The sequence below is a fragment of the Fundulus heteroclitus genome, chromosome 23, assembly GCF_011125445.2.
Source record: "Fundulus heteroclitus isolate FHET01 chromosome 23, MU-UCD_Fhet_4.1, whole genome shotgun sequence".
Classification (NCBI taxonomy): Eukaryota; Metazoa; Chordata; class Actinopteri; order Cyprinodontiformes; family Fundulidae; genus Fundulus; species Fundulus heteroclitus.
Genome location: NC_046383.1, coordinates 11,970,909 through 11,991,387, shown reverse-complemented (window position 1 = coordinate 11,991,387; position 20,479 = coordinate 11,970,909). Strand labels below are relative to the sequence as shown.

At 39.6% G+C, this 20,479-nt stretch overlaps 2 protein-coding genes across 3 annotated transcripts; both read right to left on the bottom strand.

The window, feature by feature from the left end:
* Positions 1 to 1,217: 1,217 nt before the first annotated feature.
* On the bottom strand, positions 1,218 to 4,993 carry LOC105931928 (cyclin-A2). The gene is made up of 8 exons (XM_021320638.2): positions 4,443 to 4,993; positions 3,808 to 4,057; positions 3,627 to 3,733; positions 3,331 to 3,554; positions 2,798 to 3,002; positions 2,595 to 2,708; positions 1,837 to 1,970; positions 1,218 to 1,759 (listed from the first exon to the last, which is right to left on the bottom strand). Exons 1-8 carry the CDS (start codon positions 4,653 to 4,655, stop codon positions 1,708 to 1,710), a joined length of 1,299 nt encoding a protein of 432 aa, XP_021176313.2. The 5' UTR covers positions 4,656 to 4,993; the 3' UTR covers positions 1,218 to 1,707.
* A 2,237-nt stretch (positions 4,994 to 7,230) lies between these two features.
* LOC105931925 (Bardet-Biedl syndrome 7 protein) lies at positions 7,231 to 18,825 on the bottom strand. 2 transcript variants are annotated; one of them, XM_012870835.3, is made up of 19 exons: positions 18,363 to 18,825; positions 18,187 to 18,252; positions 17,281 to 17,343; positions 17,016 to 17,191; positions 16,721 to 16,907; positions 16,439 to 16,511; positions 16,233 to 16,340; positions 12,615 to 12,745; positions 11,306 to 11,390; positions 11,104 to 11,206; positions 10,826 to 11,018; positions 10,617 to 10,691; positions 10,456 to 10,524; positions 8,983 to 9,122; positions 8,683 to 8,847; positions 8,188 to 8,297; positions 7,987 to 8,090; positions 7,780 to 7,903; positions 7,231 to 7,674 (listed from the first exon to the last, which is right to left on the bottom strand). In XM_012870835.3, exons 1-19 carry the CDS (start codon positions 18,396 to 18,398, stop codon positions 7,541 to 7,543), a joined length of 2,142 nt encoding a protein of 713 aa, XP_012726289.2. In that variant the 5' UTR covers positions 18,399 to 18,825; the 3' UTR covers positions 7,231 to 7,540. The 2 variants fall into 2 exon arrangements, with proteins under 2 accessions (XP_012726289.2, XP_012726290.2); XM_012870836.3 differs by having other exon boundaries at positions 10,456 to 10,521.
* Between the last annotated feature and the right edge of the window lie 1,654 nt (positions 18,826 to 20,479).

Here is a 20,479-nt window from a genome sequence, read left to right as displayed (position 1 = left end):
AGATTTCTTTCAGTTTAATCGGTTCATTTCTTTCCTTTGATCTCTCGGAGTGCATTTGTGTGCATTCTTTTTTTTGTACCATCAACTAATCACAGCACTTACAAGACAGCACCACACCAAGCAACAGGGTCAACCACACCTCATTAAAAGATTTTTTGTACTTTTCTCAGATTTTTATTCATGATTATTCAATATTTTTCCTAATTACTGGAGCATTTAACCCACCTGGCCTTTGAAACTAATTGACATCCCTTTGTGGGGATGATAGTTTATCTACATAATTGTATGATTGAAGTTTGTGCTCACTTCCTCCACTGTTTAGGAGGCAGATTAGCCAATCTATTTCCACCATCTCCCCTGCTTCAGACACTAACGTTTTAACTTTAGGAGCTTTAAGGCCTAAAAATAAGCAGAGGATGCATTTTCACAGCACCCTCTGAATATGGACTATGGTCTGTTGGGCATGTTTGAAGTGGTTTTCAGGAATATTAGCCTTATCTAAATGTTCAACTTGCATGTTGGACCCAATCCCAAACACATTTAAGTCTTCCCTTTGATTACCACCCATTTTAGACATTCTATTCCAATCCTTGTGTACCACAGGCTTTTATGGTAGGTTTAAACTTTAGAAATCCCATAAGGGACAGACTAATCCTTCTTGGTCACTAAATTTGAGCATTTCCTAAGTTCTGTTTTTAGTACTCCGCTTATGTTGTTCAATATGAAACCACTAAAGAGCTACTATTGCCATTACTTCTCAGATTTGAACTTCAACATTTTATACATGTACACTTGAGCAAAACGTCATTTAAAATACATTTATGCCCAGAGCAAACCTTGTCCTGGAGGTTTAAGGGGTGCGTTCCTAACCAGTTGCTACATGCATAGTGAGTGAGTCAAGAGCACAGTGGACTGTCCAGCATGGCTACATGCTCATCCAGGAGTGGATGTGGCCAAATCTCCAACTTGCCTTTCACAGACAGCTCATCTATGATGCAGGGGTTATGACTGACTACTTCCCATTTAATTTTCTAGCACTTATGTAAATATTACAATTTTTTTTTTTTTTTTTTTAAATCATGCATCTCCAACAAGAGAGGCCACATTTCAGTAGCTCCATCTTAAAGTTTGATCTTCATCGCTACATGGTTAAGACTAAAACATATCCTCTGCTGCTCCCATGAGGCCAACATTAAAATGATTCAAGCACGTTGTCACTTTTAAAAATGGATTTTATTTACAAGAGCCATATTTTACAGTGCAGAAGATTCCTGAAACTGCAGCCAGTTTAAAGCACCATTGTAATGAGATAGACAAATGTTACTCTGTATCCCATAAAGTCAAATGCTTTACATCTTAGAAAAAAAACGGTAAGATGCAACAACTGCAGAGAAATTTCAGACCCTGCAATTTGGAAGATAGCCAGTCTGGGTTCTGGTACATTGCTCAGTTCTACAAGTCAACGTTGTAGGCAAAGTAGCATTTACAGTCTTATAAAAGTTTGGCATTTTGTCTTAAAATGAACTTATTAAAACATTCTTGATTAGCCAAAAAACCCTGACAAGTCTGGCATGAACATTGTAATTAGTATAAAAATAACCTATAATATATCTAGCACTACTCCAAAAAGAGCAGGGCACAATAGAAAAATGGTGCACATCATTTACAAAAAACACTGACAGGAGGTATATGCAGGGAAAGCCAGAGTCAGTTCAGCATCAGCTTGGTTGGTGCAACGATACAGGAGACTTCCAGGTACCTGGAAGAAGAAGCAGTCAGCTCAGAACACAACCAAAAACCACCACATTAAATTTTGCACCAAATCCAGCCACCTACTTTGAGCCCTTGTACTTCTCCCGGACAGACTGCTGGGCGTGCTGTGCAGCGCCAACATGCAGTCGGTGAAGATCCTCAACGCAGGGCATGAGATCCTCCAGAGTGTAGCCAGTCATCTCCACCAGAGACTTTGGCTGAGGAGAGAAGTAAAAACGAGTAATTTACAGACCAATGGAAGGAATACAAGCGCCACTGAGGAACGTGGCCAAGAACAAAACTTGTTCCACTGCATTCATTTATTCCACCAACAGGAAATGTCAAGATGATCTGAAAAGAAAGGAAATGGCTCCATGGACAGGTTGACGGGTACTGGACCAACAGGCGCGTTCAGGCTGGCCCATTTGGAGATTGGGCCCAAGAGGAATGTGGCAAAACGGCAATACTTTGGCAATTTATAGATTATTTGGAGCTGAAATGAAAATACAGATGCAATTTATCAGCTCCAGAAGCATGTTGCACAGGTCCTGATCATGAATCATTTACACTTTCGGTCATGCATGTTGCACATTTTTCCCCACATTGTGTAAATCTGCTGCGGTTGTTTAACTTGCATATTGCACTTTATCAAATCTCCCATTATAACTGTTTAACAGTTTGCTTCTCTGACAAGTTGTCTCCCACCCCACACACACACACTTTAACTTTAGGCTGTTTATTCTGCTTTAGTGCACAACCATCTGTTTTTGCCTCCATCACACCTAAATTTCCCCCCCATTGTATGACAAAGGCATTTTATCCTAAGCTACCTGGGAACTTACCCATGAGCTTCCAGTCACCGTGTTGTTGGCCAGGATGTACGCAGCAGCCGCCATCTGTGATGGCAGGTATTTCAGGAAGGGATCCGACTCAACTAGACTGAGCTCCCCCAGGTACTGAACGGGACGACAAACGCAGTTTTACATCGATTACATACTGCGTTAGATTGCTCAGACAAGTGTGCACCTTAGCTTCTGATACCCACCATGGCAAGGCTTTCCACCTGCTTGTTAACAGCCTGATGGCAGAAGTACTGAGTGAGGAACTGGTTTATGGTGGGAGCAGCCAGATCAAAGGAGAGCACTTTAAGCACCAGATGCTCCATGCGCAACACTTGCTTCTTTGTGTAGGTGTCATCTGTGATGTAGACAAACTCCGCCACTTCAGGAGGGTAGATCTCTTCAAATTTTCTGCAATTAAGCAATAGTAGCTTTAACATCCTTTAATTACAGGGGGCATCATGCTTTTCAGTTACTCCTTTTCACAGTTGGAAAAAAATAAGCAGAACTGCAAGGCTTTGATCTGGATTTCTTGTTCACCTCCACATTCCCCTTTGACAAAATATACATCTACACAGCTCCTGGAAACACTACATTGACAATTTCTGCTTTCCTAGTTTACAAGATGTATTTAAGGGCTTTTTAAAAAAAAAAAAAAAAAACACAATTTATGTAAAACAAAAGTGGATTTTGCAGGGCATGTCCCCCTCACTGTGGGTTGTAAGTGGCAGGTACATACGAAGCAAGCAGCATGGCTGCGGTCCCGACAAGCTGCAGTTTGCCCCTCAGGACAGACATGGAGGACAGGAAGCGGTCGATGTAGTTGACAGCCAGATAAAGGGTCTCGTTCTGGAGCTTGTACTCTTCTCCGACCTCTACTAGCCAGTCCACTAGGATGGCCCTCATGCTGTTCGTGATGTCTGGCTGCTTCTTCATGTAGCCCGCTTTAGGTCTGGTCTTCACCTACAGGACACAAATGCTGTTCAGCCAAAGTCCAAACACCAGAGGCAACAGAACAAAGTAGATGTTTCTTACCTCCATTTCTCTGAGGTACGTGTGGATTTCGCTCGCATATTCTGGGACCTCGTTTACATTGATGGGCTTTTCATCCCCCTCAACCACAGACATGTCCATGGGAGACTCTGAACAAAAAGAAACAAAACTTTACATGATCTGAAGAGCTTACGTTTGAAGATTTGACGAAATTACAACCCACCAAAGCTAACATCCATTGCTGCCGGGATGTCGATTGTGGCCAAAGGCCTGCGGAGTCCTGCCACAGCATTGCTGATTGCGAGAGGAGATTCTTCCTCTGTGGGCTTCACTTGGCTGGTTTCAACCTCCTTAGCTGGAGCCGCTTCAGGCTCATCCACATGGATCTGGAAAGCAGGCTTCCTGGCAGGTAGCCTCTCAAAGCAGCTCTTAGCAAGATCTTCATTTTTAAAAGATAGAGGCTGTGTTGACTCCTGGAAGAAGAGGGAAAAGCTGCATCAGGAATCTGAACTCATGAGAAAAGTTGGATAAACTCAGCTGTAGAAGCAACTTTTAACGGCGTTGCACTTTAATGAAAAAGTCAATTTAGTCACTGGCGGCGGGAAGCAGCTCTAGCCTACGACACATGTTGCTTTATTCAGGTAATAAGTTAAATCGTTAGGTTGGGCGACCTAAAAAATGGCGGCCAATTGGACAAAGCGCAATCCAGAGCTGAATTAAAATAGTTTAACAAAACTGATGTTTATGCACTTAAAGTGAACCGCTTCAGCCGCTTGTGATAATTTTAAAGGATTAATAAGAGTCAGCTGCATTCAGAGCACGCAGCCAGCTGCTAGCTTTAGCCAGCCACACGGTTACCTGCTTTGTGCCGCGCTGGTTCTGGGCTTTGCTCTTCTGGTTGCCCTGCAGGGCTCCTAGAACGGTTCTGTTGGCGACTTGCTTCGGAGGAAGGTTTTCCTGGTTGTCGTTGGCTGCAGCCCGGGGCTTCAGAGAGCCTCTTAGCCTCGTTAGCATGTTCTCCTGGTTGTGATTCGCGTTAGCCGCGCTTCCTGGTCGGTTAGCTGCTGACATTTTTCCGCCTCAAACAAAAAAAAGACAATAAAAACTGGCCTTGCTCTGTTAGAGCTGCACAGAGGATCTTAAGTCCGAACAGTTACTGTAGAACAGTCGTTCCTAATCAAAACTTAACTGTTGAGATAGCAACAACACGCAGAAGTGAGGCGCTAAATAAAAACAAAACAGACCAAACCAGGAAGCGCATATGTGGCAGGAAGTTTACGAAATAAAAGAAGCTCGCAAAATTGTCATTTTAAGCGGTCAGAAAGCCGTACCGACCTGCAGGCAAAGCAGCGATCCTAGAATCTATTTACAGAGACTCATGAAGAGATACGGCGTTGCCCCATTTCAAGTAGCCCGCGATGATTGAAACGGACCAATCAGGGGCCTCAGAGCGAATCACGTTGTTCTTCTACGGCGGCCGAGACAGCACAATAATGCTTTGATTGCAAATTCAAAACCGGTTCGAAACAAAGATCAAGCTCGAGTGAAAACGTTGAATGGCTAACAACTGTTTCAGTACGGAAAGCACACATAAAAAACATTTAGCTTCAGAGGTGGTTTATTACGGTATTTAGAATTTCGTTGTTAAAAGAGGACGTTGCTGTTGAAAATGAATAAAAGTCAGGGGTAATTTGACAAAAAAAGTGTAAACTCTTACTTTAGCAGGTCCATAAATAATTTATTTTGACTTCATTATTTTATATGCATTCCTTATGAATGGAAATATATCTGACCATTTTTGTGGATACACTCAAAACCACCTAATTAAAATCTTCAAAAATGAACCATCAGTTTTTATTTAAAATGCTTTCTTAAATTGTATCTAACTCCCTCTACCTTTAACTTTATATTTCATTGAAAAATCCTATAGGAAATGTTTTTATTTTGAAAATGAATGTTCTGACACTGACAATTTCGCAGGTAGAAGGATTCAGTGCAGTGAACAACTGTGAAATGTCCAAATTAGTTTTTTTTATATCAGAAATTGCCAAATCATTTTTTACAGAGCTTTACAGTTCATTGCCCATGTTACTCCTTTTTGTAGCTGTCAAGTGACATTTTTCACACAATGCTTGTTCATATTTCTGTATTTATGTACAGTATGTATACACACAGCTGACAAATATTAAAGGAACACTGAAAACACATCAGATTTCAACTGAGAAAAAATAATACTTGCTGGATATCCACACCAATATGGAATGGGTAATGTGCAAGGAACCAAAGGATGCCCCATCATTTGATGGAAACAATCAAACCACAGAGAGCTTAATCTGAAGTTGCAGAGAAAGTGAGACAGAAAAACCGATGGAGCAGCCTGGTCCAATTAGCTGAAATATCATTGCAGCAACTCAGATCGGTCCTCAGTTTGTATGGCCCCATGAGCTTGTATGAATGGCTGACAATGTCGGGGCTCCTTTTGAGACGAAGGATAGTGTCTTGAGGAATCTCTTCCCAGGGGATGTCTGGCCCTCAGGTCACCCTCATAAAGTCTGTTTCTAATGGTTTGGTCAGACAATCCTGCCAGGGGCCCAGTGGAAATAACTTGGTAGGGCTGTGGCAGTATAGCCTCGTGAGACCATCCTGATCTCGCGAGTTTTCAAGGTTTCACTCGCAGATCAGTCTGGATACTCTCCGTTGAAGAAAATTTGGAGCCGTTCACCAAACGAACGTCCAATCAGCGTTGGCTTTGAGGCGGGTTGAGGTGTGACGCAACGGGAAGTGCGACAGTTCAGTCTAAACAACATGGCGGCTTCAGCCGATGAAACTAGCGTTAGCGTGGCTATCGAGCAAGTTTTATCGGAATTACAGAGTATTTCTTTGCTGAGCTAACGAGCCTTTACCTGCAGCAGCAAGAGTAGCTTGGCTTGTGGTTGTGTTTTCGTCGTCGCTCTTAACAGAGCGACAAGGAATCTGATTGGTTCATTTGGCCCGTCTATCACCAACATAGGCCAATCAGCTAACCAGTATTTTCGCCCCTTCCCAAAATTACTTCAACGGAAGGTTTCCAGATGGATATGCGGAGCAAATCTATCTGGCGGAGTCAGGTAAGTGGCAGTACCCATCCTACTCCTTTTTGCACAAAGGAGCAGGTACCGGTCCTGCTGATGGGCTTAGGACCTCTGACGGTCCTGTCCAGCTCTCCTAGAGTAACTAAAATCTCCTTCTTGCTCTTGAGACTCTGCTGAGAGACAGAAAAACTTCTGTGTGTTGATGTGGGAGAGTTAGAGTGCCTGTGCAACCTCTGTAGGGTCCAGGCATCGCCTAATGCTATCCATAGTGACACTGACCTAGTCAAATGCCAGATACTGAAAAGCTGTCCAAAAAAGAAATAATAATAATAATTCAGGAGGAAAAATAATGTCTGCGGCCCACACTTAGTAAGCCATTCCTGTTTTATTTGGGTCGTCTCATTGTTGCCCCTATATTTAACACAAAACAGCCAACACTGATAAGCAACCCTCCTAACACTGAACTGACCACAGCGACGTTCCAGAAGTTGACCTGATTTGATATCATACTTTTTATTAAAAAGTTTATTTATAATCATAGAAATGACTGTATAAATACTTTTATTAATGACAGATTTGATGTTTTGGGAAACATTTATTAAACAAGTTCCTTTTAAATGATGAAACTGAATTTCTGAATTCTTTTTGTAACATTTTCACATCGTTCAGTACATTAAACGACATACATTATTCAATTAAAACAAGCATCACTCGTTCAAGTCATATCAAAAATGTAATAAATATTGTATTACTCTGCAATGTAAATATATCTTTAAATAGTTTCTAAATACAGTAAAATAACACAATTTAGACATAAGTTTTGGTCATTATATTTCTGTGCTTGGATTACAAAGACAAAAATAAAACACATTCTGATTTGTCTGTTCATGGCTCATTGAAAAAGTCCAACAGTGAATTTAAGTCATAACTGTCGAGGATGTCCAGCAGCGATGACACTTTTGTTTTCACATTCTGGCCCTTGAACTTGAATTTGTCAATGAAAAGATCCGTGATCATTCCTGCAGGAAAAAAAAAACCACACATTACTGGAATGTAAACGACTTAAAGAATCCAAATTCACTTAAAACAACAGTTTAATCTTTACTCAGTGATTTAAACTTTACCGTAGAGCCTTTCAAGGTGTGCGGGCTGCTTCTTGTACTCCTCCAGAAGATTGGCAGACTCGTCCAAGACGCTGCGATACTCCGGGATCAGGAAATCGGCGTTCCCCTCGTGAACCTGGAGCTCCTTAGAACCACCAAGGACAGGATTATGAACCGGGTCACGCATGAGCACCGACAGAATGTGTTGCCGTTTAACCAAATACGTACTTTGAGAGCATCAATAAGCTGAACTTTCTTTGCCAGCAGCAACTGGTACTCCAGCTTTGGATGGATCATCTGGAGAGTGTGACTAACAGAGTCATCATCTATATCTGGAAGATAATACACAACAGCCATGTTTTTAACCTTCCTAGATAAATACAAAAAACTCATCAGTGGAAAATGAAAGGAGAGAAACAGTGGCCCTACCGTATGAAATATTTAGATTGATTTTCTTTTTGGTCGCCTCTTTAGAGAGAACATCTCTGAGAATAGAGATGGTGGAAATATTGTCCGACTTAAAGTGACCCTCCCCTTTGCTGAAAAGAGGAAATCAGGACAGTTAGAAACATTCCCTTGATGATTAAACCAAGGTAAAAATGTAATATATAAAATGCGTAAGTATGTCTTTCTTGTAAGGATGTTGATTCATTTGTTTCATTTTGTTGGAAAACAAATCATAGATATGGCGCAGAACTGTTTGATTTGATCGGATTATTAAATTTAATGGCTTACTTTGGTGTCATATGAAAAAAAATCCTATTTTTTTGTTTCCTACAGAGCAACATATTTACATTTAACATTTATTTTGCCATAGTTTGTACCTTTGAAAGAGTTTTCTTCAACACAAAAACCTTCCCAGTTCAGCTAACGTACAATCTCTTTATCAAAGCTTGAATCCTTTACAGATGTGCCAGAGCTTACCAGTATGTGGCCTCCAGCTGTGTGCCGAGGAACGTGTTATGGAAGTAGAAGGTCACGCTCTCCCCTGCAGGCGTTTTTTCAGGCACCTCTGGCAAACAGAAAACCACCCAGGAGTGAATCTCTGCAAAACTGAACTGCCCCACCAAACTGAGCCGGTTCATTGGCCTGAAACAGAAATGGAGAGAGATCATGGAACTAAACATCCACATATCGCTGTGGTTTAAATGGGCTGGATCCCAGCATTTTATGCAAATATAACCAGTTAAATTGTTATTGGATGCGCTCAGATGAAACGATTACCTGTCTGGGTCTATGCTGTGTGTCCGCTGGTGGAGAGAAAGCGGTTTAATCTGATACTGGCGAACCTGGCAGGTCTTAGGCTGCAGCCTGGGCGTGACGTACGCCTGTAGGGTCCCATACTGTCCCTCAATGGATCTCACCTGATTGTGGATGAACACATTATTTCTTGGCTGTGTCTTATATAGAATAAAAAATAAAACCACCAAGTGGAGAGGGTAAACATTGTTTTTTAGGAATCAACCTGGCAGTGACACAAAAGGAAGGAAAACAGCGACCACGTTTGTGCGGCGTCTGGCAAAAAGTATTCATACTGTTAGAATAAGCCTTTTATGATTAATAGTGTGTAAAGTTATATCTGTAATACGCTGAATAGCTATTAAAAGGGTTTGAATTGATATTAGAAATCTACTGTGTGGCAGCATTCATTTAGTAAGTTATATGATATTTCATGGAAACTTCCTTTGTATTCAAAACAACATTTCTTTCTGTATTAACAATCTTCTTAGAGCTGAGAAACTGCAGGAATGCTCAAAGCATCTCTCTCCTATCACTGGGTCTATTGCAACTAGACTCACGCCTGGGACCAACACTCACACACTTTTCTAGTATGTTCCCCTGAACAAATGCGTGCAGAGGCGGGCCTGCCCACAGCATTTGCGGAGCACCAATAAGGTTATGTTGCGTATCTAAGTCCAGCCTACTGTACGGGGCACGCTCACCCAAGAAGATAAGTATGTTGTATTCTGATTACGTTGCTCTTTATGCAGATACAGTCCAGCGCTGTACAACATGTGGAAAAATATATCAGACTTTGGAGAATTAGTCTCTGGCTGCTTTCCTCTGACTGCTAACAAAAGAACTGGCTAATAGAAAAAGCTAATTATCCCCTTGGAACTTTATCATACTGTGTCATGTTGTAACAATAAACTGTAAAGTGTTTAATTTGGGATTTAATTTCACAGAGCTAAACAAAATTGTCCATAAATGTGAAGTAGATGTTTAACTAATACAATTTTTACCGAATAAAGCATTGAACTCCTTTTACAAGTCATCCAATTAGTAAACACGGTTCCCCTGTGAGTAACGTATTATTCCAGCTGTTGTGTGAAGGCCTGAAAGGTTTGTTAGAGATCATTGGTGAACAAACAGCATCACAGAAAACAAACTAACAATCTGTGGTAAGACTTGACAGATATTTAGAGACGCTCTCCACCCAATCTAATTGGAGCTTGAATTAGTTGCAAAGAAGAGGCTTTCAACCTGTAGATCTGCAAAGCTACTACAGACATACGACTGCAAAGAGCGACAGATGTTGGCGTTTCAATAGGAAAAAACAAAGAAAAGGTGGAGGGTTGAGACCTTTGAAAGCCACTGTCCAAACATGAGACTTCCATCAATAGGGAGTTGCAATAAAGACAAACTTACTCACCTTTACTGAAATTGGGGAAAGTCAGAGTTAAACATAACAGTTACCTTAAGCTCAAGTCTGGTAGTATTGGCTTGACACCTGTATGTGGCCAGCAGGAAGTTTCCATTTGGCTGCTGGAAACAAATATTCAGTCAGGGGTCTAAGAGCAGAGCAGGCTTCCATTTTATTTGTGCTTAATGTTTCCACACAGATTGACACAGCTCACCTCTGAGTCGCATTCGCTGAAACTGACGACGGCGGAGTTCTTATCGACGTCCAGCAGGTCTATGGGGACGTCGCTCTGAGAAGAAACGATTACAATTAAAAGTTACAAGCTGCTGCTTCACATCTGCGACAAGATCACAGGATTAAATGTCCTCTGACTTAAAATAAAGGATCTCAATGGTACCAGCAGTGCTTCACTGCTGCCAATACCTGCAAGAGTAGGTTGTCGATAGCCGTCTGCACCTCCAGAGTGAGACTGTAGCTGGCATCGTCCTGGCAGAGCGTGAACTTGTCGTTTATGCTGAAGATGGGAACAGCAGAGACGGCCGTGCTGGACTGGCTGGTCTGTTGGTATTGCTCACGCCCTTGCAGGACTTTAACCTGCAGCTGCTCCAGCTCTGCCCTAAAAGAGGACGACGCCACTGAGAAACCAATCCGCGCTGACGGTAAAACAAGGGGCTTGTAGAAATGCATCATGCCGCTCATACCTGAGTGCTTCTATTTTACACTGGGTCTCCTTGCTCATCCTGACCTCCTCTCCCTGTACAGCTTCAGCCCTCTGGGGCTCAGTGGTCAGCCCAGTCACCCATCCTGAAAAGGTCGTCAGCATTCAGGGAATCTATTTAACTTCAACATGGTCTGAACTATTAGAAAAGGCTATTTCTGAAGAAAAATGACACCTTATCTAACCTGTGTAGGTGGCGGTTAAGACCTCCTCGTAAGGCTCTTTCCCCACACAGCCACCTTGGATGGAGGTCACACTCTCCGTCAACACCTGAAAGAAAAAAAAAAGAAGAAATCTCAACATTAGAGAACCAGCCAGTAACAATAACTACAGTTGAGTTTGAGGACTGCAAAAAAATAAATAAATCTAGAACAATAAAATATCAGCAGACATAAGTTTGATGCATGTTTTTTTTTTTTAAAACAAATCTTTATTTAAAAAGGGACAGTGCATATTCATGAACATATAAATGTAAATATGCCAGAATTAGCCCGAAGGCTACTTTACATTTGTTGTCCCTAGCTAGTCAATAAGACAAAAAAACAAAAAAAAAAAAAACAACAACCAGACACTAGAAAGAAGACATAAATCAATTAATAAATAACAAAATAATAGAATAAAAGACAGAGGAACATTAACACAGGATAGTCTGACATTAGTGAGATCTGGTTCCCTTTGAACCCATCTTTTATAATTGGTTTTAAATGAACTGAATGTATCAAAGTCTCTTATAACAGCTGGGATGTTGTTCCAAATTTCTGTCCCCTTGACTGAAAACGCCTGTTGACTAAATGTTGTGCGTCTGTGAAGTATTACACAGTCACGTCTAGTAGTGCTGGATCTTAGCTTCATAAACTCTCCCAGAGGTGGTGGAGCGAGTCCATTTAAAAACTTTAATATTGAACAGCCATTTTAAATTCAAAACTAAGAATATTGTATTTTTGGAGAATGAGACAATGACGAAAGGACAGAGGTTTTCTGTCGAATACTTTTAAAGCCTTTTTAAATAGTGATTGTATTGTTTCTAAGAGTATCAAGTTTGTCAATGACCAGTTAGTTTTACAGTATTAAAAATGCAAAAAAAAAAAATGAAGAAACAATTTAGCAGCGTTTTCTGGCAATGATAACCTGATTTGTCTGAAGTTATGAATATTAAAATGAACAATTCTAGATATATTTTTAGATGATGTTTTAAAGATATTCAATTGTATGTAAACTTTTTAGAGCAGAGTGTTTGTGTCACTGGAAATCAGTCAAATGGGGTATTTGACACTGGGAGTGAATGTATGCATTAATGCAATGGCTATAAAAAGCTTTAAGTTTCAAAACAGAATTTAAAACGTAATGGCAACCTGCAAATTTGGCTGAATGTGTTACAAAACTTGATCACGTGACTTCTGTTGTGGTCAACTGTAGTAACTATGTTCTTTATTATTCATTAAAAAAAGAGTAGACTGAGTAAAGGCATCTTCATCACGCAGGACAGAAACTCACATGTTCAAAGCGTAGCGCAGGCTCACTGGAGCTGTCAAAGCCATAGACTTCAACTGTCCCATCGTCCCTGCCCACCAGGATGTCGTTCACTCCATCCCCAGTAATGTCATAAGTATCAATGCAAAGAATTCCTGAAGAAAGAAAGAGAGGAGGCTTGAGACGTAGTCCAAACCCGCTACCATACAGTCTGCATCAAAATTAGTTTAAAAATATACCATGGGTAGGGCTGGGATTTTTTTAAAAGACAACTTACTTAATAAAATACAATGTACAACATGATATTCCTGTTTAGAAGTTTACATATAACAGTTATAGACATGCATGTTGTAAAAAAAAAAAAAAAAAAAAAAAAAGAAGTGGGCAAACTAGTTTGAATTTATTAGAATTTTCTCTAATCCACACAAAGTCAAAATATATACAGATTTTAAACTGAACTCCCACATCCCAACTGATGCCTGATTAAATGTCCCTTGGCAAGCTGAGGAGAACCAACAGTAAGGTTCTGCAGAACTCCAGATGAAGACCACTCTTCTTGTTAGAAATGGAAAAGTTCAGATTAGCCATAAACGCATGGCACAGTACTGGAGGACCAGCAGCTCGGGGAAAGATTCAGCAGTCCACCTGCACCTCAAGAACAAAGGACACACTTTAGACGATAATGATGTCCAGATTTTGGACAGATGGTTTGAAAGAGAGGCAAAAGAAGCCATCTTGGTCAAAAGAGAAAAGCCGTCACTAAACAGAGGGGGAGGATTGAGCTTCCAACTCCCCAGTGTTTACAGCTCGGTTCTCCAACACTTTCCAGAATCATCATCATTCAGGTGACCAAGTACTCCACTCACACCCAGCAATGGCTTTTAACGACCCAGGACAGTGACGGGTTGGGTAAATGATCTGCATCTATGGCAAGCCGTTTTAACATAAATTCGGTTTCGTCTGACTATCCGTAATTACATTCCAGATATCTTAAAATGCATTTTGACTAGACAAAACTACATTTTGACTATCCGGAATGGTAATTTAAGATATCTTTATTTACATTCTGACTAGGAAGAATAATAATTCAAGATATCTTCAATTACATTTTGACTAGTCAAAATTCCTTTCAAGATATCTCAAATTACGTCACCGGATTCGTCATTGAAAGCGTCACACATCCGTAGATGTAATTTAAGATATCTCGAACGTAATTATGACTAGTCAGAATTACAATTTAAGATATCTGAAATAAGACATTGCGTGTAAGCCCCTTATTGGCTGTAAACTGCCCAAAGCTGCCTGAACATTCAATGGCGCTGGCTGTTTTCGACAAAATTGTAAGAAAATGCCACAATATAGAAAGAGCTTTTTAAGTATGGGATATGCAGAGAGGGCCAAAATAGTATACTTGAAGAATGCTTAAGAAATTTGCAAAGAATTTCGGATTTACTTGCTGCCGACGCACACAATGCACTGAAAAACGGCTAGCTGAAAGCGCTACTATCGACTCATGTCCAGGCTGGAAATAAGGAATATTCCTCAGCCCGGACCAGCTCTGTTAATAACCAGATGCAGTTTTTATACTGTGGTAAAGCATCTGCCTCTTGGGAATTATGGTAAAGCCAGCTAGCTCTTGATTTTCACATGCGAGACGGCACAAAGCATTACAGCACCCTCCTTTAGCTCATCTGAAAACAAAAGCGCACGCCTCCGGTTCCTGTGTGATGACATATGGCAAGCCGTTTCGTAATTCAAGATATCAGTAACGTCATTTTGACTAGTCAGAATGTCAATTTAAGATATCTTAAATGGAAAAGCTGAATAATTCAAGATATCTCTAATTCATTTAGAGATATCTTAAAAGGAATTTTGACTAGTCAAAATTACAATTCAAGATATCTTAAATTTATTTTTTACTAGTCAAAACTGCATTTCGCCTATCCAAAAATACATTTAAGATATCTTGAATTATGGTGGCATTTGAGATATCTTTAATTAGAATTATGACTAGTCAAAACTCAATTTAAGATATCTTGAATTGTAATTTTGACTAGTCATAATTTAATTGTAGATATCTGAAATGGGTATTTCAGATAGTCAGTAATTCATTCGAGATATCTTGAATTGACGTCTCCATACAACTCAATGGAAAATCTGATGTCATTTCGACTAGTCAGAATGTAATTAGAGATATCTCGAATAGGTATTTTGACTAGTCAAAATACAATTAGAGATATCTTAAATTGCTAAAACGTCTAGTCATAAAACAATTTGAGATATCTCGAACGTAAGGGCGGTAAAACCGAATTTATGTTAAAACGGCTTGCCATACTGCATCTGACTGAGAATGCGCCTAGGATGGGCCTCCATGTCCTTAAAGAGAGCAGCACCCCAGCTACAGAACAAAGACTCCTGGATCGGTGTTGAAAGGTTCAGAAAGAACTGAACGAAAACCTATTTGCCTTCGATTTAAACCTGTTTGTCTAATATATTCATCGATTGCACAGTATTTTACATCAATTCAATTTTTCAATTCAATTTTATTTATATAGCGCCAAATCATGAAACATGTCATCTCAAGGCACTTTACAAAGTCAAGTTCAATCATATTATACAGATTGGGTCAGATTATACAGATTGGTCAAAAATGTCCTATATAAGGAAACCAGTTGATTGCATCAAAGTCCCGACAAGCAGCATTCACTCCTGGGGAACCGTAGAGCCACAGGAAGAGTCATCTGCATTGTACATGGCTTTGCTGCAATCCCTCATACTGAGCAAGCATGAAGCGACAGTGGGAAGAAAAACCACATCATCCTGTAAACTGCCTGCTACCTGTCCTGTTGACTTGAACGTCAATTAACTTAAACATTTTGCAGAGATCTGACATAATTCCTCCAAGGGAATGTTTTATCGTACTGTTATGTCACTGCTATTTGTCTTGATTGACTGGAACGTTTGGATCTTATCAGATGCTGAGGACTGGCTCAACACTCTTAGCTTCTAAGGAAGTTTTGTCAGAGCATTCAACTTGAACATTTTGTCCTGACTTGTGTCTGTGTGTTATGTGTGAATTCTGAGTTAGTGTCTCACCAAAATGTCTCTATGGTTACACAATAACAATAAAGATTATTCATACTTGAGTTGGTAAAATGTTATTATTGTTGATTCCTCCAAAGATACTTCTTGACCAAATGACCGAATGGCCCCATCATCGTCTCATCTGACCACAAACTTTTCTCGAGAATAATTACAATAATAATAATTACAATAATTACAACCGGCTTGCCATTTCTGCCAAGAAGGATGGTAAAATACCCAGAAGGTTGTTGATGGTCAGAACGAATGAGTCTGCAACACGCAAAGGGAAACTTATCCAAAAATGACAGCAAAAGTATGGATATACTTGAGCTTGTGTGTATAAATGAAAATCTACATGGATTAGAAAAAATCCACAATAAATCCATCCAAACTATTTCACCTAATTCTTTTTTTTTTAATCACTGAAGTTTCATGTTGTAAAATAATTCCACCCTGGAAAATGAACGGTTCAAATAAATAATGCCATTTTAGTAAGACTACCATGGCAATGACAAAAGTGTATGTTTACTTCTGATCAGCTCTGTGTATAAACTGTACCTCCTTTCTTTTTTTCATTTTCAATCTCCCATCTGGTCACAGCAGCACAGTCCCCAATCTGAACCAGTCCTATTTTTCCATCTGTGGTTCCATAAAGGACTTCCTGTCCTGAAGAAAAAACAAAAGACATTACGTCGCATCTCGTTCAAGTCAAAATCTTGTAGGTTTACAACTTAAATATACTACAGAAAACAAAGCTCACTTGCCTCCATCTTTATTATAAAGTTCCAGAACAGATGGCGGCCCGGGGACCTCAACATCATAGGCAAGTTCAGATCCCTGAAGTTAAGAGTTATATTGAATCACTGAAGAGAAACCTTAGACTGACGCAAAAGCTTAGAGCAAAACGATAAATAAACAATCATTGATTTAAATGCGGCGCTTGAATGCAAATAACCTAAATAAGCTGGAAGCATTTAGAGCAATGTTTTCTCCCCCACTGTATGACAAACAACAAATGATATGCAAATATCCAGCTGGATAGTTACCTGTAAGACTCTGAGAACTCGATCTTGGCAAGCCAACACAGGGACGAGGTGAGGAAGCTTTTCTGAGGATAAACATGTGATGTCATTAATTTTGTCTCCAGACAGGAAGTAGTCCTGGTCCTTGCAGTCACAGTAGTGGTTGTAGATGTAACTCGCACACACAAACAGGTCAGCGCCGGAGACGTGCCTGGAAATAATATTCCCATTAGCATTCACATACAGTAAGTTAAAGTCACAAAGTACTGTAAAAGTCAGGGAAATGGAGCACGAAGCAGTAAAGGGAGGAGATTCCTACATGGCGTTAATGCTCTCCGTGAGGTTGGCCTCAAAGGTGAGGAACTGTTTGCCTTTCTTAGTAAATCCTCGAACCTGAGAACCAGAACAGACAAAGATCTTCTCCTGGGGAGTTCCTGCAGCTCCTCCAAGGTCCATTCTGGCTATCTTTGGTCCAGGGAGTGTCTTAAACACAGGCTGAAACAGACAGTCGTTTCTCTTTACAGTGAAAACGTCACTTCTGAATGCTGCAACAGCTGGATCATAAGTCTAAAACTTAAACTCACGACGGCTTCTCCCTTCTTCATCCCAAAACATGTGATTACACCATCCTGATCAGCTATGGCAACCTGAACAAGACACAAACGAGAGCAAGAAAACAAACTTGATTCCATCTAAAGAACCACATTTTCAGCCATAAAGATCTGACTGAGTGGTGATCTGAGGTCCATTTCCAGAGAACATTTCAGAGGCTTCTACTAAAGTTGATCTAAAACATAAATCAGCACAGTAAACAAAAGTTGTTTCTGTGTGAGGAAGTTTGCTAGTTAAATTACTTAGCTTCTAACTATGAATAACTCAGACATAACAGTTTCCAAAATTCAAGAGAATGTGTCCATACTTCATAAAACCTAGACAATTTAGATTTCAAAGTATGATCCAAGCAGCCTGTCACACACAAAAATACACTTTGTTCTAATTAAATCTGTTTAATCTATGAACAAACACAGAAGATGGCAGTTTGATATGCCATACCAGTGAGGTGATTACTTAAGAGCTTTCAGCAGAAAACCATACATGCAGGAAATTGATTGAACTATATACTGTTTGAGGTATTACTGTACTTCCCTTATTCCTTGTAGATATTCTATATTATGTATTATTATATACTGTATTAATAGTTTTTATATTGCAACGTCCTGTGTCATTTAATTCATGTCAAATTGTCTTAAGGACGAACTACATAATGTCAAAACTGAAGAGAAAGCGCGAAAACAGCTAATGTTCAAATCAACTTTTTAAAAACAGGACTAACACTTATTTTAAATAATTAAAATACAAGCTTCTTAGAAGCAAACTAGACCTTTTCAACAACAAAAAAATCCCTTCTTAGGAATAAAATAAAAATTTGGTCATGTTTAGAGGGAAATCAACAGCGTCTATTTACATTAGACGGTGTTTTTTAGCAGTACCTTTTGGGTTGCCTTTTTCCCCAACGCTGGAAGCAACCTCATCGTTTTCTGGGATGTCACACCAACCTGCATGAGAGCAGAGCACGCATGCAAAATAATGCAAAACAAAATGTATCCATTTCAGTTCAGCAGCAACTAAAACGGCTCGACAAACACAGCGTTTAATGAATGGTTACCTGAGTATAATCAACTCTGTGTAGGTGGAGCTCCATCTTCTTTTAATATTTCAAAAAAATATATATTTGAGATAATATTCAAACTATGGTTTCCGACCAAGGAGAAAAAAAATCCAATTGACTTCTAAACGTTGTTCAGATTTTTTTTTCTTTCAAGCTAAATAACGAAAGAACGACGAAGGCAGTCAAGGCTGGGATTACTTGCAGCGAAGAGATTAGCTCGACGTGCTAACGTTAGCTAGCAAGCTAATTGGCTAACGCGATTAAATGAGCCGCCAGCTGTCGGTCAGTGAGCGCAGATCAACCCTGAGCACCGAACAAGTAGCAGTAGGCAACCGAAGTCAAACATGATCTCTGTCTGCCATAAATGTCTGTCTAGACTCAGTGAAACGACAATGTTGAGGATATTAATCACGGCACACCATGTAATCAAACTGACGTTGCCAGGCAACATCGACTTCCTTTTTTCCCAAACTGCGATTTCATTGGATTAAAGCAGAACTGAGAGATTGACGCCGCATGCTGATTGGCTGTAAAGCAAGGCAAGGCAAATTTATTTGTATGGTACATTTCACCACAAGGGCAATGCAAAGTGCTTTACATGATTAAAAAATGGGAAAATAAAAACAGAATAAAAGCAAGTGGGAATAAAATGGAGAAAAATGTAAACAAAATAAAAGATGGGAAATGGTAACTATCGATTATTTTAAAAACAGACTACCGACAAACTTAAACCAATGATGTTTCAGTTAACGGCTTAACTACAACCAGGGCGTTGTAAAGGGGGGAAAGTTAGGACAAATCTAGGGCTCCTGACTGGCAGGGGCCCCCAAAAAGGAAATGTACATATATAATTCTTGGCAGCACTTCTGACTACAAAAATCAAAGGCAATCCTAAACAAATAGGGTTTTGATCTTGATTTAAAAGAACTCAGGCTTTCAGCACTTTTACAGCTGTTGGCTCCTTACGTTTTCATTCAGACGTGTGGAATCTTGAGCTGAATCTATAGAAGTTTTTGACTCCAACCACAAAATGTAAATGGCTTTACAGTCCAATCGAAAAATCAAAATGTAATTTTTAGTAATTCCATTTAAAAATTAAAATGCATATATGATTTGGTGAGTGAAAAGCTAAAGTCACTTTTCTAAGCAGAACATTACATAAAGCTAATATAAGAAAAAAGTGTTAAATACAGAAGAAGGTCTTAAGTCCTATAAAATCATGAAGAAGACAACTGTAGGTTGTCCAGCAGACAATCTCTGCCCTATACAAGGAGGGTGGAAAGGCAATTTTGGAGGTTTAAAGAAGCCAGTAGGTCTCACTGTACAGACTTGTATCAAAGCAGGAAAGTTAAATGGAAGAAAAATGTATCAAAATATTACATGACTCCTACCTGGGATGAGGGAAAAAAGTCCTCTTTTTTATTATAAATAAAAAGAAGAAAATTCTGTGTTACATTTGGAAATCAAAGTCCGTAGAGTCCGGATAAATAATCTGGGGAACAGAAGCCTATTACTCTAAATCCAATGTGAAGATCAGTGAGTAGAGGAACATGCCATCTCCTGGTGTTGGTCCACTGTCTCAGTATGATCATGGCAATCAGTGTCCTTGGGTAGTTAGCAAACTAGCATGACCCATGATGCAAATATGCGGGCGGAAGAAACTGAGACAGTCAGCTGGCAAGCAGGCCAATAACTCTGCAACAACTCTTTTTTTTAAGTCTAATTAAAACTTTAAAAATATATATCTAATTTTGTGAAAATCTGTATTTGGTGTTTTCATTAGATGGAAGGCATCATCACAACTAATGCATTTAAATCAGGAATGTCCAAACATTTTGCCACAGGGGCCAAAATTATGTTGTCAAAAGCATTCGAGGGCCAAAAAATTTAATTACGAACCCTTGGAATATTAACATTAGACAAACTAGTCTGCTTTTATTTAGGAAAGGGATGTGTAAATCATTGTAGAGAAAAACTTAAAATGGTTTGGCAAAGCTGCCTTATTAAAATATGGCCATCCAATTTACAAATTCTTTTGTGTTTGATTGAAAGAAATAGACAATAATTTTGTCATTTCTCAGCAATAAAACAGAGGTTGAGTCAATCTGTCTTTG

Coding starts and splice junctions, on each gene's coding strand:
- LOC105931928 (XM_021320638.2), bottom strand. CDS start 4,655: ATGTCAGCAGCTAACCGACCAGGAAGCGCGGCTAACGCGAATCACAAC. Junction 3,555..3,626: donor CGTACCTCAGAGAAATGGAG/GTAAGAAACATC, acceptor TGTGTCCTGTAG/GTGAAGACCAGACCTAAAGC. Junction 3,003..3,330: donor GCAGCCATGCTGCTTGCTTC/GTATGTACCTGC, acceptor GCTTAATTGCAG/AAAATTTGAAGAGATCTACC.
- LOC105931925 (XM_012870835.3), bottom strand. CDS start 18,398: ATGGAGCTCCACCTACACAGAGTTGATTATACTCAG. Junction 8,298..8,682: donor CAGCTGGAGGCCACATACTG/GTAAGCTCTGGC, acceptor TCCTCTTTTCAG/CAAAGGGGAGGGTCACTTTA. Junction 8,091..8,187: donor CAATCTAAATATTTCATACG/GTAGGGCCACTG, acceptor ATTATCTTCCAG/ATATAGATGATGACTCTGTT.